The 19,093-nt window shown below is 29.3% G+C and overlaps 3 protein-coding genes and 1 long non-coding RNA gene across 5 annotated transcripts; 3 read left to right on the top strand and 1 right to left on the bottom strand.

The window, feature by feature from the left end:
* Positions 1-864: 864 nt before the first annotated feature.
* On the top strand, positions 865-9,880 carry LOC109594358 (uncharacterized). The gene is made up of 3 exons (XR_002191208.2): positions 865-978; positions 9,201-9,356; positions 9,532-9,880. It is a non-coding gene; the product is annotated as an uncharacterized LOC109594358 (long non-coding RNA).
* Positions 9,881-12,097: 2,217 nt separating this feature from the next.
* LOC109594357 (probable endochitinase) lies at positions 12,098-13,136 on the top strand. The gene is made up of 2 exons (XM_020009577.2): positions 12,098-12,361; positions 12,491-13,136. Exons 1-2 carry the CDS (start codon positions 12,304-12,306, stop codon positions 13,006-13,008), a joined length of 576 nt encoding a protein of 191 aa, XP_019865136.1. The 5' UTR covers positions 12,098-12,303; the 3' UTR covers positions 13,009-13,136.
* A 795-nt stretch (positions 13,137-13,931) lies between these two features.
* On the bottom strand, positions 13,932-15,154 carry LOC109594335 (uncharacterized). 2 transcript variants are annotated; one of them, XM_049970093.1, is made up of 3 exons: positions 15,040-15,154; positions 14,340-14,975; positions 13,932-14,291 (listed from the first exon to the last, which is right to left on the bottom strand). In XM_049970093.1, exons 1-3 carry the CDS (start codon positions 15,152-15,154, stop codon positions 14,020-14,022), a joined length of 1,023 nt encoding a protein of 340 aa, XP_049826050.1. In that variant the 3' UTR covers positions 13,932-14,019. The 2 variants fall into 2 exon arrangements, with proteins under 2 accessions (XP_049826050.1, XP_019865106.2); XM_020009547.2 differs by having other exon boundaries at positions 13,932-14,975.
* A 1,624-nt stretch (positions 15,155-16,778) lies between these two features.
* LOC109594345 (nicalin) lies at positions 16,779-19,072 on the top strand. The gene is made up of 7 exons (XM_020009561.2): positions 16,779-16,984; positions 17,116-17,303; positions 17,357-17,683; positions 17,742-17,951; positions 18,009-18,413; positions 18,499-18,719; positions 18,777-19,072. The coding sequence occupies exons 1-7, from the start codon at positions 16,819-16,821 to the stop codon at positions 18,913-18,915; spliced, it is 1,656 nt and encodes a 551-aa protein (XP_019865120.2). The 5' UTR covers positions 16,779-16,818; the 3' UTR covers positions 18,916-19,072.
* Positions 19,073-19,093: the final 21 nt, after the last annotated feature.

Below are 19,093 nucleotides of genomic sequence, written 5' to 3'. Positions count from 1 at the left end.
CAGTTTAGGAATGTCGAGTAAATATACAACAAGAAATAAATATTCATATATTTGCACTTAAAACTCTTTTTATCTATTAATTTAAACAGTAATGTGATAAAAACTAATCCAATTAAATTTTTAAATGTGTAGTTTATTTGAACAAACTTTTTATTAAATTTTAATATTAAACTACCCAATTGAAAATTATTTACGATTATTTTTATAACTGTAATAACAATTGAATACAAAAGTTATTTGAAAAAATCTATTACGGAAGTATCATGTTATCAATGTTAATTAAAAGATTAATAAAACAAAGTAAATAATAAATTTATGTGTAATATATTTTAATATTAAATTATTGTTAAATCTAATTCTATATATATATATTCTATAAATATAACATATCAATTTAAAATAAACAAGTCCATACTAGTTAATTAAAAACATTTTATTAAATAAGGATTTTACTTTATACACTAGGCAAATATTTAAAATATTTTATTCAACATATATAAACGTTTGTCAATAAGTTCTATTATAAACCATTTAATATCATCTTGGGAAGCTGTTATTTCATGTCCTAATGAAATTCCCAGTGCGAAATTTTTTCGTGGCATCCCCACAAATAAACAAAATTAAGATCGACGCACTAACAAAAACGGCTAAGATGATTACTCAACCCTCACGCAAATTGAACAGTCCCAACAGCCAATTGTGAAACGGGGATCCAGATGAATGAACGGGGGTGTACCATCTTTACGCAAAATCGTAAAACCGGGCCTCGCACCTACTCGCAAATGATGGGTTTATATGGCGTCGTGGCGCCGTCAGCTCACTCATTTACAAACGAGTACCTGTTGAGCACGGTAGAGCCGCAGAGCAGCCAACTATCAGGGTGATTTCAACGGCCGATCTCCATCGCTCAGTCTTCGAACGTTCGAACAGCTAGTGAGGTGCTTGGGCCGATTGACTGTTCCGGTTGTTGACGCAGGGGTGAGTTACATTTTTGCTCATTTATCTAACGTTTTAGGTCACTTTATGTTGTTTTATGTTGCTAAATAACTTTAAAAACCGGATTATATAATGAATATTGGTAGAATAATTTTTACTAAAATTACTTGTGTGCATGAACTTTGTCACTATAAAATGTTCTCAAATTTGCAGTATTGATTTATGAAAATAATTTCAATATTATCTCTTTTTCTGTGTCTAATAATGATAATAAGGATGTAAAATCTGATGTGTAGAGCTCGGCTTAAAAATATAGAGCAAATAATAAATAATAATAGCAAAATTTGTGAATTTTTTTGTTTAAATCCACTTAAATTTGCAATTTTAATGCAAAATTAATGCAAATTTAATGTGTTTTATACACTGAAATGGGTATTTTATATTATATTTTTTAAATATACATTTCGTTACTGAACAAAATATTTTACTCTAATTAGAAATGTTTTTAAGTAAACAATTTCTCATTTATATTTAATTTGAAACTACGAATAGTTTCAGAACTTAATTAAAAATACTTTAAATTTAGAGAGAAGTTTATTACGAATTTTATCATAAATAGTTTGAAATATTTAAACCGTCGCCGTCGCCAATATTTTAACAAGACCTAGAACAAGTTCATTCCCATTTGTACTCAATTTTAATTTCAAGAATTATCGTAAATAAAATCGAGAAAAAGTTTTATTTTTCATGTAAATTTATGCAGTGCACTTAAATATTCATTGATTTTAAAAATTGTTTTCCAATTAAAATTGAAAGCTTCTTATAAAGTGTTTTGAAGTCTGCAATTGATGTAGACATGTTCAACATTCAAATACTACTAATAATTAATCTGATTAAGTATGAAACGTTAAAATACCTTGTTCGAAATTTAATTGTTACAAATTATAATTTTGTACCAAACTGAAGAGGAAATGTTCATAGTTATAAGATAATTTAGAACGGGAATTATTGTTTACATTATTCAAAACGTCTTCTTAAATATGAATTGTGAAAATACCTTCCTTGAAATTTAATTATTCAATAATATTTTCTGCAGACTTGCATATTTAGGCCACCAATTCAATTTTATAATAAACTGGAGTGGAAATGTTTATAGTTTAAAAACAATTTCGAATGCGATTGTTTTCATTGTAAAAACAAAGTTTAACAAGTACGTTCGTGTGAATAGAATTCCCAGAACATTGACGTTAATTCATTAATCATTCCCTTAACCAATATCAATAAAAATGACAATGCATTAAAAAATTGTTCATTATTGTTCACTCCTCTTGGGAAAACTTACTATTCAAAAAAAAGTACACTCTAATAATTTGCAGGCATTCATTTGGAACTTATAAACTCACGTATGAGAAACAAGAATAATTTCAAAATGTCAAAAGATTTCAAATTTAATGCAAATTAAATACAGTCTGCAGCACAAACATTTACCTTTATTGTTGTTTTTTACAGACTTACACATATTCTTGCGTTCGACTCGTACAGTTATGACGATTCTCGTATTTTATTCGGTGCTCCTCTATTTTCTACTTGGGAAATTCATTTGAGACCGAACAAACTGTTAACGTAATGAAATTGATTAAAAATAAAATTCCTAGTAATTAAATAAGAAGGATCAAAGGATCGATAGCAACTTAATGTGGTTTATAATGTGATGTGGTGTGAATTACAAAATGTTTTTACCGAAAAGCCAGTATGAAAAATACTAGAATTCATTAGTATGTTGTAAAAAATTAACTTGATACCCAGGTTGCTGAAAAATTAATGTTCTCGATTCATTAAGGCGCATAATTAACACTTATTATTGTTAGCCATTAGTGTTATGTATAATATTTCATGTTTCAAAAATAGTCGACCGTTATAAATTATCATTTTATGGGACAAGCCTCCCCCACGGGAACGGGTGTACGGCGGAAAAGACAAAAAAACCGATCCGGAAAATTTAAAAATCTTAAATTCCTTGAATGGTTCGAGGTGTGTTCGGTGCGTAGGATCCAATGTACCGCCGGGGAATGTCTCATTTTGATTGTCACACCCCTGTGTTACAATTGCACCGCCTCGAACGTAATTATATAAACGAACAGTGCATATATTAATAATGTGCACGGGTCAGTTTGTTTAGACCGGCGAATTAAATTTAATTAATGATAATTCCCGACTTGCCCATATCTCGTGTACCTAATTCGCGTAAAATTGAATTTTTATCAAGCAATTATCTAATTAATTATATACATAAGCTATTTTTAGAAGACAAAAATGAAAATTATATACAACGTTAGACGACTGGTTGTTCATTAGCAGTTACCCGGGGTATTGACACAAGATATAAAACGTATTAAACCATCGTCAAAGAACGATCACAATGCTCCCGGATTATCGTTGACGTAATTTCGATTAAAGATGCCGCATAATTTACGAAAATATTTATTATATCACACTGTGTCAAGCGTTTTTCAACCCCCTGGTAATTTTTGAATGAAACGAGATTCTGAACAATAAAAAAAAAGATTGTAACATGTAACTAAATCTTGATAAGAGGTGTGACATGTATCCAATACTACTACTATCAACTATTTTCAAAAGAAAACTCACTTGAAAGGTATTTTTATTATGTATTCAATGCTATTTTGCTGGCTAAAAGCGGATGAGTAGCTATAGAGTTACATATAATGTGCTGCACAAACTTCAATCAGAAAAATTAATAAAACTATTCAGAGTCTTACTAAGGAAATCGATGCTCTACAACTGAAGACAACTTTAGTATCAAGTGACCTGTAATGTAATTAATCAGAAAACTCAGTTAGGTAACAGATACAATATGAGAAAGTTCAAGTGATCTATTGAAATAATATTGCACACATTTCTGAGAATAATTACAATAACAATTATGTATGTTCGTATGTTTTTATTTATCAGATATGTGTATCTACCATAAATAATCTGGATGTTAATTGTAAAATATGAAGTGGTCGTCACAAATCTTAACGATTCCGAACCTACTTAAATATAATTGTGATTTTTCTTTGATACACAATCCGAATAAGGGTTTCAATTCTTTCATTCCCTTTACAAAAGATGTTTCATTAAATCACAATAAATAATGAGTTTAAGTCATGTCGTTGTCTTTTTTTCCACGAAACATTCATTCAAACCCGGCCTGTTAATTACCTAAAACATCGCGGTATCAAAAGAATGTCAAAAACTACAAAGAAAACGTCTTTAATGAACTTAAAATCTTAGTTTACAAGCACGGCAATTATTACGACAAGCATCCTACTTCTCTCTGATATACAATTTGAACTGCTCTGTTGTTTGTAATAATAATTGTGCTGCGCATCCGCCATAATTGTAACTGAATAATTTATTTCCGCTTACTTGTGATTTCGGCACATAACGAAACGTGTTATTCGAAAACGACGCACTCAAGGAAAATTTCCGAATTAATTTAACATGCAGCTCAACACTAAAGGGCAAAACAATGTCGTCACCGGACAATTAACGAGAGACAAATGCAAAATTATCACGTATTATTCTATTTTCGTACTTGTCCATTAATTAAAAATTCAGAAAGTTCCCTTAACGAACCGCCGCCTCATCGAGAACTTGTTCTTTGATATTGTTACATAACAAAGGATGCATTACAGACATTTGCATAAATAAAAATTAGTTGGGGATTTCTTTATTCGCAATTGTGCGATTCGGTTGGGGCCGGTAATTTTATGATAATTAGTCCGAGAATCTCTTTTAACTATCTTAAAGCGACTCGCTACGGTGAAACGGATTGATATTTAACAATAAAGTCGTTTCAAAAGCAAACAAGCACTTAGCCACATTAAGGTATTTGTCATATTTATGTTAAGTTTTTTAGCCACGCTGTATTGTTTCACAATTAGTCGTATATCTTTAAAATGTCACGTAGCGAATTTATTTTGGATTCGTTCAATTAAGGTATTTGGAATTTTTGCATAATTGCATAATAATGCTGCCACTTTACTTATAATTTTATAACATATTAATAACACCATAACAGTTTTTGTTTACTATAAATGTGATAAAAATACATTTATTTGTCATCTTTTATCAAGTAATATTATTTATGATACTGTTACATTACATGAATAATTTTTATAAATAATTAATGATAATAGTACACAAATCCAGACAACAAAATATTACTAAAATGAAAGTAAATAAATAAATAAATAAATAAATAGAATTTACCCAACTAATAACATATAATATTTTATTTGACACATTTTATTACATAATATCATCTTTTGTATCACTATAATACACTATTAAATAATTTATATAATTTATTAATGTGAATAGTATACATACCAGACATTAGAAAATATAATAATAATAATAATTTCAAAATATTATTATAAATAATTCAAATAGTTTATTAATTTCAATAAGTATAAAAATGCAGATATCAGAATATATAAGAAAATAATAAGTTTTCTACAAATAAAATGAAAAAATAAATAAATAAATAAATAAATAAATAGAATTTACCCAACTAATATAATATATATCATTTTTTATATCTTTTAGTCAGACATCACAATATATAACAGAAGAATAGAATAGACAGTAGAATTTACACAACAATATAATATTTTATTACATAATATATTTTTTTATATTATTACCTATATATTAACAAGTAATTTTTATAATTTAGATCAGACAACAGAATATTATTAATAATAATAATTTACTGCAAATAAAATAAGTTAATGGAACTTATCCAACAAATATAATATTTTATTTGTCATATCATTTTTAATATTATTACACAATATTGACAAATATTTTTTATAATTTATTAATGACAATAGTATGCAAATATAGATATCAGAAGTAAAATAGGTGGGCTTACACTGGCGGCCATAAATTCACATAACTGACATACTAAAATCCATAAACTCGCACCTTTCATGAATATGAATCATCAGATGCATTAAAGCAATCGCAGTATGTTATGATGGAGTAAAATCGTGTCTGTTTCCCAATTAGGATGAACGTGAAGACAGTTACAGTTAAACATGTAATAAATCCGTTACAGTTTAACTAAATAGTATGCTTTTTGCGGGTAAATACTTTAAAAATTTAACCCAATCGGTGTAAAGCATTCACTAATTAATTAAAAACAGTGTTTAATTCAACCTTGTTTGTGTTGTGAATCCTTTCAGGATTTTTTAATTAAATTATCTCTTAAACAGATTATAACTGTTTTGCGAAAAATTACACCGCCGTCCGCACAACTAGGACGAAAAAAGGAAACACAGAGAATGTCACAACTCGTTTTCATGATTACACATAATAATTTACAAACAGAACGTGTTTTATGGAATTTTTTCCAAATACAATTTTGATAACGTACGACATTTTAATTAGCCGAATCTGCGATTTTTATGTAAAGTCATATGATTATCATTTTGTTTTTGTTAATTTGCGATTGCACGTTTATGATAATCTGATTCATGATGTGTTTTATAAGGAGTACGTGAAACATAATTAAGGAACTGGCTAGCTTACGTCAGATTAATATCAACAATCAAGTGGCAACAAATTACAAAATTAATTAATTTCTATCTATGAATTTGAACAATTCATACACACAACTTTATACATTATATTAGGTAGCATCGAGTATAGTGACGCCTCCGAAGTTATTTGGAATTTCGTCTTGAACATTCCTTATAATTCTAAAGAGTCCTTGTTGTCGTCTTAATTTCGATGCCGATAAATGTATGTGCAGTGCCGGCAAACTTTAAACTATCACATTAACCTTTTTATGTTAGTTTCCAGGAAGTTGTTTAATTTGTCGGGAGTTTTAGCATATTATTATATTTCTTTCTTCGTTTTACAAATACGAAAATATTGACTCGAATGAAATAACTTATGAATTTGAAAAGGTAAATATTTTCGTACTAAAAAACGTTGTTGTTTCTGCTAAGTAACAGTTGTGCTTTTAACATTGATTTTAGATTATGTGTGCTGCTTTTATTGTATTTCAAAACTTTTAATTTAAAAATTTAAATAAAAACTTGTTTGTTGTTATTTCACGTTTTCGCGTTTCATATTAATTAAATTCGTACCAATCTAATTTAATTTATAAATATGTTGATGTTTAACTTTGATAAACAGTGCTGCATTTTGTAAAAAAAATTGATTAATATTTTATACAAATTATCCTGCGAATCTTTGCGTATACCGAAATGTTACAAATGTTCAATTTAAATCGCTTTATTAATTAATAGTTATGAGCTTTTACGTTTTTAAATTCATATTTTTATGCATATTAAAATTTCTTGTCTGTGTATCCGAGAAATTTCAATAATAATTCGTTTCTGGATAGAAATGTATAGGACGAGAAATGAATGTTTCGCATGTGCTATTTGCAACGGATGCAATTTACTTAATATTTCATTAATCTTAAGGAAATTTCCAACAAAACTGGAAATATAAATGCATATTTACAGTACAGAATTTCTTTTAATTTTCATCACATTAATCTGCATTTTAAATAATAAATACCACCGAGAAAACTACCGCCTCGTTGTAATAACAACAAATTGTCGTCCTTAGTCAGAACGCAAATTTAATTTTGATTTACAAACCAAGTAGGCGTTAATTACAATAGAACAGTGAAAATGTAAAAAATTTCTAATTTTAACAGTCGGACAAAATATTTTTTTAATTGTACTTATAAATATAAGCTTTTATAGATGTAATAAATCAAAACTAATTCACCCTAGGGCATTAACTGATAGATGAAATTGTGGATGAAGATTAGATATTTTTAAAGTTATTTAAGGAAATCACGTGATTAACAATAATAAAGACAAATTTATTTCAATTTACATTTTATTATTAATTGGAATAAATTAAATAAATTTTTTTACAACGTTCTATAAGCTTGCCATGAAAAAAGTGCTAGGTTCTTGGAACTGAAGACCTTAGTTTTTACTTCATTCATAAAATTAAACTTTTAGTAACTTAAAAAATTTAAAGAACTTCCCATTTAACATTTTAAAGCTTCTTTTGAGTTTCTAGTGCAATATGTGCCTTTGAGACGTCATGAAGAAGTAGCACGCTTTTTCTATTGACTAAAGAAGCTCGTTCATTGATAGTGAATATGTAAAATTTTAAATTGTAGTAATGCTTCAAACCAAGAATTGTCGTATTCAACCCATTTTTGGTCGCATGCAACAATACAATCAATAAAAGTCTCATTTGCGTTGTGTGCAAGTAAAAAATTGGCAATTATCAGACGTCTAATTTTATTATCCTCATTTAATTTGTGTTGGATTCCATCCAACTTTTTGATGAAATTTTGCCTAATTTCTTCATGGATACAGGTATCAGAATGACCTTGATGTTCTATCTTCAATTCATTCAAAGCCACTTTTAAATCAACAAAACTGTTCATGCGATTGTTGCTTTAAGCTAATTTTTTAGTCATAAAGTAAATTTGCATAAAGTATGGCACCACTTTCAACACAAAAAATATTTTAAATACCATAAAAGAAAAGAAACATAAAAAAGCTTTCACATATTATACACAGATTAAATAATATAAAAAAAACAAAATATAATAAACAAAATTTATAAACCAACCGTGTAAATTACAAATTCTATTCAGAACTTTATTAATTTAAATTTAAAGAATTTGCGGTTGGAGGTTAGATATTGTTAAAGTCATAATGAAAATGTTGTTTAAATTAAATCAATACCTGATTAATGTTCCTAGTTAACCTACATAGACGTTTGATTAACCACTAATTATGAGATAAATCCCTTTAGTGCAGGTGTCCAATTTACATGATACAAACTATACAATTAATAAAATTTCTAAACTATTGTTTTGTTTCTTTCCTAAAATTTACGTTTTAAATTCTGTTATTCTGTTGAAAACATGGAAATTCCACCATGCTCATTTTGAACTAATCTAAAATGAATGAATCAATCAATGTGAAAATATTCATGTAAATTATCGTTATGAACATGCGAGACGAATTTTAATTTCACGGAAAAACACAGAAATACAGTCCATTAATTTAATTATGGGTCTTATATACGTTTTAATTTAAACAAGACAATTTTTCGGCGGCTGAAATACCTTTCATAAATAAAATGTGTGTTTACATTTGCTGATACAAATTAATTAAAACATATTGATTTTTCCTTTACAGCATTTTGCGTAAGAAGATGTGCAGCAAAACGATCATTCTCATTGTAAGTATGGCCATCATAGTCCAAATGGCGAAGTCTGAGTGTCGGAAACCTGAAAAGTTCAAGACCCCGGAGGAGGTGCAGAAATATATAATATGCATCAACAACGGAATGAGGTAACTGTCGTTGGCACATTTCAATTAAGCTTGCAAATTATTAACACGTTCGTTGATAACATTTTATTACCACTTGTCGGATAAGTGGTTAACGATATTCTTGATCAATTATTGATTCATGAAATTACTGGGTTAATTTGCATCGGTTGCAGTGTAACGAACTGTTTGTTGACAGATATGGTAAGCGGTCGTATATCAATCAAAGAAGGATGGAGGCGCAGCCATGGAAATTTTTGAACTACGACGACCAGGCTAATGAAGAACGGAGATTGTACTACGACTTTTTGATGTCTTCTGACAAAAGAATATAAGCGTCATCATCCTTTGTTACTTCAACTCAACAATAACATCCGTATAAATTCAGTATTATTATGATTTGTAATTTTGTAGTTGCTAGATAAATCATTGGCTAAGTTGAAATGTATAAGAAATGTGTATGAATAAATCTGATCTGTGTTAGCATGAATTTTTACGAAATTGTATTTCATTCATTTTTTTAACCAAAATAAAACTATTACATGGAAGTGTTGTTATTGAAGTTCTTCGTCACAGAAACTGACATGACAATTCAACAATTTCGATAGCTATGTGCAGGTAAAGTATATGAAAAATTTTAGTTTAAAAATAGACTTTTAATTATAAAAATCAACGAACACAATCAAACTCGATAATCTGTTTAGTTCTATTTTTAAAATTGAAACCTATTTATAGCTATTTCGAATTTTTTTCCAATAAATCATTTTGCTACAATAGAACAATAGAAACAATGTTTTTAAATTTTATCTGCCGAATTTAACATGTAAATTTTTAATTACGATTTGGTAGCAACAAACTCAAATGAACTAGGTCAATAAAATTTAATTATCCTTTAAAATTTTATTTAATATATTATCACATACAAAAGCAACTTTTAATATTTGTCTGTATTATCGCAGTTTGAAAAATCATGAAGACTTTATTAATTATTGGAGTTATTTACAAAATAAATAGAATTCTTACAGACACAATAATTTGAGATAATAAAATAATAGGCGTATTAAAAGATTTAATCACTGCCAATATGATGACAAGTTAATAACGTATGTATGTGATTAAATTTTTAATCAATTATTTTTTTTTATAAAATATGCATTAATTGGGTTACCTGTGAAAAGTGTATTATAAATAATGTGTTTGTACCTTATATGTTTAATTACGTTTAAATTTTTAATATTACGTGAAATTATTTTATTTAATTATTTATCAGTATCACTGATCATCATAAATCAAATTCAATATGCAATTTTGACACCAACTAATATAAATATAAATAAAGGCTTTCGACCTTTCTTCAGTTCGTGTTTACAATTTTATTACTATCTTGTGTATTTACACGATACGCAATATTCGAATCTAAAAACATTTTAATAAGTAGAAAATATTTGTCACATTTAAGAACAAAACTAGAGCAGTTATTAATATTTACTGACACACTTCTTTTGTAAATGTCTGAGCCTGAATGAAAAATGTCTTCCAAACCAGAGAAAAATAATTATTCTATTAGTTTGGAAAATAAGAAAAACACAAATCCATACTAAAATTGAATCACAATGTCTTGTTCCTAAAAGATGGCTAAGGTAAGTATCACCCTGTTTATTATTAAATTAAATTTAGTATCACTGTTAGGTGATCCACATTCTTTCGGTGATATCGAATTATAATTTTTCTTGTAGTTTCACTACTGTCCATTACTAAATAATTGAAATAATTGCATTAAAAAAACTGGTAGCAAATAATCGACTGAAATTCACACAAAACAATGAAGTATCTACAATAAATATACGTAAATACGTAGTTTATTAAAATGAAACAGCTGCACAGTGGATACAATCATGAAAGAAAAAAACAATAAATTTTATATACACTGATGCCTAATTCAAGTAGCACAGTTAATATTTGTGTCTCAATAATGAAAATAAAAATTATAAACTCGCTTCTAGATAGATTTATTTTGTACACTAAATTCGTAGATTGACTGACGGTCATTGAACTATAATAAGAATCAATACATAATACAAAATATGGAATGTTAAAATTTCATGATTAAGTAAATAAATAGATAATTAATAATTCAATAAGTTTATAAATTCAACTTTACACTTTTATAGGAATAAATAGTAAATATTTTATGGTGAGCAATATTGAATTTACTAATGTTTAATACTTAATATAACATTATTACAAAGCTGAAGCTTTTTATTAAAAGGATCATCTGTCTGCTTAGCATGGTAAACAGAAAATTTATTATAACTGTACTTAATATTAATTAACCTTGTAATTTCGTGTACAATTTAAATATGTCCTGACATTGTTTGTCATGTAAACTGAACAATCTGCTATCATTTTTGATGTCAGTTATTCATATTTATCTTGATAATATCGGTATGTACAAACTACAAAATCAGGAATTTTTATACGTCATTTCTTGGTAAGCTCCAAAGTGCAATATTTATTCTTTCAGTTAATTGCATTACAAATTAAAAACAAAAACAAGATTCAAAACAATATATAAAAAAATAGGGACTGCTGTAAACGTTTTCTCGTAATCGATAATTGCGTTACGTTTATATTTACAATTACAGTAAACCATGCCAAAGGATGATACTACATAAATCCTCCTAAATATTTCCAAATATGTCCCTTTCAATTATACCCCAAAATGTGTTACAGTTCCTAATTATTAATTGAGAACCACTTCATCACAAAACACAGATTAAAAATTACCATAAATCAATTGTTTCTAGAAATAATGTTTTCGATGCCGATTCTTATCTTGAAAAAACCAACCATACAAATCATTCAATTGCATCTGAGATTTACGAAATCTAGGCGACACGAATCTATTAAAAAGTGGAAGTTTGTTCCAGCAGTTTATATTATATTGAGCGTTTGAACAGGAAGTTTAAATATGAAAAGCATTTTGTTAGTGTTCGTGGTGATCAATTCTGTATTATCAGTGAAAACCTGTAAGTAATTTTCTCAATTAAATACATATTAACGACTTTTTTAAACTAATTTAAGACAAGTTTTTTATTTATTTTGTCAAATTTACGTTCGGCTTTTCGATGTGTCTTTAATACAGGAAATATTTTCAGACCAATGTCCAACGACCGAAGATGAACAACCAGTGTATTATCCACACGAAACCAATTGCAGCCTCTTCTATCAGTGTTCGTACGGGCGACTTATGCTCATGACATGTCCCGGAATGTTATATTTCAATAAGAAATTGAACGTTTGCGACCAATCGTATAACGTTAATTGCACTCTAACAACCGAGGGACCTTTAACAACTGATGTCATCACAACAACCGAATTTGTCACTTGTACTCAAGGATTAGAGACGAAAGAACCGGAGGTCACAACTGAAGGAAAGGTGGAAACAACAACCCTGCCAAACAATATTAAGTGCACATACGATACCATATATTACCAAATTCCGTATCCAGAAGATTGTACCAGGTACATAATATGTAATTATGGTAAACCTGAAATAGGGACTTGTCCAGAGGGTAAACACTTCGACACCATTGACTCCGTGTGCAAAAATAAGGAAGAGGCCGTTTGCAACGGTTCGATATTTTTATTCCGGCATTTGATTTCCAATGTGTAATGCAGATTCAATAAATTGTCCGACTATTAATTTGATATTATTTGAATATATTATAAAATATTATAGAAACAATAAGATTTATGTATTTATTTTTAACTATTTTGTAAATAAAGAATGTAATACTCAAATATTTTTATATGGGCACTAATACTTAAGTAATTAATTTTATAACATATATAATAAAATTATAAATTACTCATGAACTTTTAGTAACATATTGATTGATAACATTATAAGATAAATATTAATTTGAGTTACAGATAAATAATTATCCCGATACTATGGTTTTTAATCTGATAAAATTTTTTATTGTGGTAAAATCTATTATTTTTTGTTAAAATGTGTCGAATTTAACAAAATTTAATTCCCTTAAAGTTACAGTGTTTAAATTTAGTATCAAAATGTTATGCTATAATGTGATTATTTTATTACTACAATCCTGATATTACTTCTTCACACAAATAAATTGTTTTATTTAATATACATTATATATTTTATATTTGCAATAATAGGAATAATTGCAAAATATATAAAACAGTTTTTCAGAGTTTCAATACTGACGATACTTTTAAATTCTTAATTAAAAAATATTATCATAAATCCCAAAGTACGACGGAGAAACCAGGTTCAAGTGTTCAATTTGCGAACTGCTTCTGAGGATAATGGTATCGTTAGGTGTATTACTTTAATTGATTATCTTAAGCCGAGGATTACTTATCATATTTATTGTTTTATATTCTAATAGTTTTGTATAAGCAAATAGTTGTTATTATATTTAGTTTTTTTTTTCATACGTGTTTTTCCGTGTTTTTGGTAGTGACAAAAATTTCTAATATAAATAAGTAGGAGTTTTTTTTAAATACATACGTATAATAATTTTAAAATAAATGACAGGAATTAAATCTAAATATTAATAACTAATATAACTGTAACCTTATTTACTTTTATTTTACAAATAAATAGTAATTAGAGGTTAGTCAATTGTAATTTATTTAGTACAATAGTTTTTATTTAAAACAGAGCTGGCAAATCGGTTGATTCTTCAGTGGAAGCTTCGTCGTCGGCTTCTGTGGTAGAATTATCATCGTCTTCGGCGCCAGAACTTTCGTCGGCCTCTGTGGTAGAATCATCTTCGTTGGCCTCTGTGGTAGAATCATCTTCGTTGGCCTCTGTGGTAGAATTATCATCGTCTTCGGCGCCGGAATCATCGTTGGCGTCTGTGGTAGAGTCATCATCGTCCTCAGCGCTAGAATCATCGTTGGCATCTGTGGTAGAATCATCATCTTCTTCGGTGCTAGAATCATCGTTGGCCTCTGTGGTAGAATCGTCACCTTCTTCAGTACTGTTTTCGTCATCGTCTTCATCTGCTTCAGTAGTTGGAGCTGAAGTAGTTGTGGTTGGTTCTGGGGTGGTGGTCGTTGGTTCAGGAGTAGTTGTTGTAGTGGTGGTCGTTGGTTCAGGGGTAGTGGTCGTTGGTTCAGCAGTAGTTGTTGTAGTGGTGGTGATTGGTTCAGGGGTAGTGGCCGTTGGTTCAGGAGTAGTTGTTGTAGTGGTGGTCGTTGGTTCTGGGGTGGTTGTTGTAGTGGTGGTGGTTGGTTCAGGGGTGGTTGTTGGTTCAGGAGTAGTTGTGGTAGTGGTAGTCGTTGGTTGAGGCGTAGTTGTTGTAGTGGTGGTCGTTGGTTCAGGTGTAGTTGTTGTAGTGGTGGTCGTTGGTTCTGGGGTGGTTGTTGTAGTAGTGGTAGTTGGCGCTGGAGTGGTTGTTGTTGTGCTGGTGGTTGTTGTAGTGGTAGTCGTGGTAGTGCTGGATGCTTTGCACCCAGCGTTATATGGCCAATCACATACGTTCAATGTTGGATTGAAATGAGTTCCTGTTGGGCACGTAAACTCATAAGGTCTACCATTAGAACACTGCCAGAATTTTGTACAGTCGTACGGATCAGGGATGAATTGGGAAGATCCACAAGTTGCTGTAAATAATTAGTAATTTAATTACTAATACAAAAATAACTTAGGTAAATTTAATATACTTACGAGGATTGGCTGCTACAACTGTAGCGCATGCTGCAACAATTAGGATAAAAGACTTCATCTTCTCTTTATTGTCAATACACTTGATATGTATTCTACTCTGGAAAATAAAGCTCATGTGTGTAGACACCATCAGCAAGGTGATACCTTTTATATGTAGCAAGTTGTAAATCAAATTTAATCGATCAGCTGCCATAAATAAGACAATAAAATTTTATCTAAGTAAAAGTGCGAAAAATATTCCTTTCGGATTGACAAAGTGAATGATTTGGATCATGTTGATTGATACTCGTGGTTAAGGTTCAATTATGTGAAACTTGAGGGATTTAAAATTTAATCAAGAAGGTTTGAACGATTTGTTTAACTATTACGGCAAGATGTTATTTAAATAATTCTTATTTGAATATGTTTATTTATTGATTTGTACGCTTACAGACATATTTGCAGCATTTTTTTTTTAAATAAGTAAATAAAGGCAAAACATTTTTAATTTTATACGTTATGTTATTTGATATTCGCCCTAATTTTCCTATAATAAAAAATTATTTCCTGTTTATAATTTTGGAAATAATATGTCTCACATTTATTATAGGAACAATATAATCATAAATCATATTAAGCATTCCTTAAAACATAATGAGAGATCAGAGGTAAGTATTTTTATTGAATTATAAAGAAGCATTATAGTATTAGTACTAATACTAGTATTCAAAATTTTCGACATATTGAAAATTTTCATGACAAAGTTATTATTGTTATATGTTACAAATTCTAGCACTGACTTACGTTATACGTTTGATGAAGACATAATACAATTAAAATAACTACTAGTTAAGTAATCTATTACTTCTATTATATATGTATAAGAAAATGCTTTTGTCTACGTATCCAGTTAATTATTTTAAAATGTTATAGATACTGATACAGTTTTAGGAAAATGACTAACCTAATTATGTGATTGATATATGACAAATATTCTAGACATTTTAATTAGAAATTAACTTAAAAAATTGAGTAAAAAATACCAAAATATAATTTTATACTCTCCGGGATTTGTACATCATAAAAATAACATAAATTGTAATTATAAAAACAATTTTCTAATTTTCATAATTTATCTAGTACCTTACTGGTTAAAATAAGAATTTATGTTAGACTAAAATATCCGAGAACTAATTAAGATTTGTAAAAATGATAGTATCCCGTATCTCTGAAGTTACTTTTAATAAAATTGTTCATATATCGATCCAAAACCGTTTACACCAACTAATTCTTGAGAGAGACGGTTTTACCCGTAGGAAGAGACTGTCCCTGTTATCAAACAAACTTTAATATTTTTTATCTCGTTTTCTATTGGACTTTTATTCGATTTTTTTTTTAAGAAATCGATTTATTATTTTGAAGTGGTTAAAAAAATTCGGATAAGTTATGAAACACTCTGTATATATTTGAGAAAGTTATTGCTTTTAATGAGTTTAACCCGTGGTTACGTTTTCGGCACTCATTTTTCTAACACCCTGTATATACTAGGAATATATTGTACGAGAAAAATCCTATTTTGCTTATTTAAAATTTCAACAGTTGGGAAACTAAATTTTAAGATTTTAACATTTTAAGCGTTGTACCAAATCAATATAAACTAATATATTTATTGGATGAATACCCCGAGTACATAATTAAAGAGATCGATGACCCACATAACACGTGGTGTATGAGGGTTGCCTAGTCCATTATTGAATTAAAAAGTCACGTTCGCTTATGATTTGTCTGTAAATTAACGAAATGTGGTTAGAGGAAGTAGAGGAAATATTTAAGGGTTACTTGCCCTATTATGTTTTGGTGTTTTTGCCCATATTTATTATAGTTTCGCCGGTAAATCCAGTTTCGGCTTCTCATGAATTTCCGGTTTATAGAATGCAACATTATGATCTTCATGGAATTCCTCACGGTGGGTTTGTGGTATTTTAATGTATTAAACTTGTGATATCCTATGAAAATATACAATTTTAAATTAGTGAAACTTTAGAAACGTAAGTACTTTGCTTAATAATCATTTAGTTAAAGTGAGGTTATTTGTAGGTTGTCGAAGTGCCAGCATCAACTTGGAAGCCAGATCATTGACTGGCTGGAGTACCTCGAGGCACTGCGTTGTTACCAAATTACAACATCTAACAGTAGATCATTTCAAGAACATATGTAATAAGGCTGGCGCCCTTATTATTGTTTTACCCCAAGATATTGATAAATTGAAAGAGGAAGACCGTCAAGTATTTTAATCCAATTTACATAGTTTCCTATTATTAATTTAATCATTTTGCAGCAAATATTACATCTTGAAAATGCTATGTTGGCTGAAGAAGTAAGCATTCCAGTTTATTTTTCAAAATGGACTCCACAATTGGACAGCATAACTTATGAACTCTCCAGCAACATAGATACCAATGACTTGAGTAAATCAGCGGCTGAAGCAATTGTAAATTCTGTAGCTGCTAATGGCTATCAAGTTGTTGTGTCTACAAGTAGCCCAGTGCTCCGGAATGATGTGAAAATTGCAACAATTCATGGTCACCTTCAAGGTTATAATAGTGAAGGCAAAATTCAAACTATTGCCATTGTAGCACATTATGACAGTTTTGGTATTGCTCCTGTAAGAAACTTATAACAATATATTGTGTATATTGATTAATTTTTGTTTATAATTGTAGGAGCTTTCATTTGGTGCTGATTCGAATGGCTCAGGTGTTATTGTTTTGTTGGAACTTATTAGATTGTTTTCACATTTGTACAGTGATCAAAAAACTAGAGGAAAGTACAACATTTTATTCATCCTCTCAGGAGGAGGCAAAGTGAATTATGCTGGCAGTAAAAAATGGCTGGAGGACCAGATTGAATCTAGTGATGGTTCAATTATACAGGTAATCAACAAAATTAGCTATAATTTTCATAGTAATAACATAATTGTATGTTTATAGGATGCCTCATTTGTAATGTGCCTTGATTCTTTGACTTCTGGTGACTCTTTGTACATGCATGTTTCCAAGCCACCTAAAGAAGGTTCACCATCATCCCAATTTTATAAGGACTTGAAGGCGTCAGCTGAAAGGAGGGATTCTGTCTCAGTTGAGGGTGTCCACAAGAAAATAAATCTGGCTGACTCCTTGTTGGCTTGGGAACATGAGAGATACAGCATTAAAAGATTACCAGCATTCACCTTATCAGCTCTTAAGAGTCATAGAGATTTGCAAAGGGGAACTATTTTAGATACCAGGCAGAGATTAGATGTTGATAAATTGGAAAGAAATACCAAAATAATAGTTGAAGCAGTGGCTAACTTCATTTACAATATTTCTAATGGGGATATATTTGGGCAGTCTTTGGTAAGTTTCAACTTCAACTATTTTACAACTATTATTTCTTGTTTAGGCATGAAATGTAATTAAAATAATGTGCATTTAATTTTAGGATGTTAATAGGGAGCATATCCAAACGTGGGTCGATTATTTGTCGACACAACCTCGCTCCCCGCAATTATTAAGTAACAAAGATAACGCTCTAGTCAACTACTTAAAAGATAACTTCATCAAATATTTGCGCGATGTCAAAGTTACACACGGTGTACCTGATAAGAGAGATCCGTCGTTCCAATTCTTTGAAGTGACAAAGGGAACAATGAATGTATATAGGTACACATTAATTAAATAACATCGCGAAGCATTTGATTAACCATTTTTGTTTTTCAGTGTAAAACCAGCAGTATTTGATCTTATTTTAACACTCGCAATAGTTCTGTACCTGGGAGTTGCCTACCTATCCATTTTTTACTTTCCTCATTTGTATTCATTGGCTTGTGCTTTGACTTTGAACAAAAAACAACAGTAGTGCAAAGCAAAGATGAATTAAGTTGCCAAAAATATTTATTTGTTTTTTTTAACTGTAATAAAGAACTGTTTTTGTAGTATTTAAATAGGAAATAATGAATAAGTTCATTGTTGATTTATTTATATGTATATCAGTACATAAATAAAAAATATTTCAATATTTTTGTTTCACTAACAAC

This window comes from Aethina tumida, chromosome 1 (genome assembly GCF_024364675.1).
Source record: "Aethina tumida isolate Nest 87 chromosome 1, icAetTumi1.1, whole genome shotgun sequence".
In the NCBI taxonomy this organism is placed as follows: domain Eukaryota; kingdom Metazoa; phylum Arthropoda; class Insecta; order Coleoptera; family Nitidulidae; genus Aethina; species Aethina tumida.
This window is presented reverse-complemented; position numbering and strand designations above follow the sequence as displayed.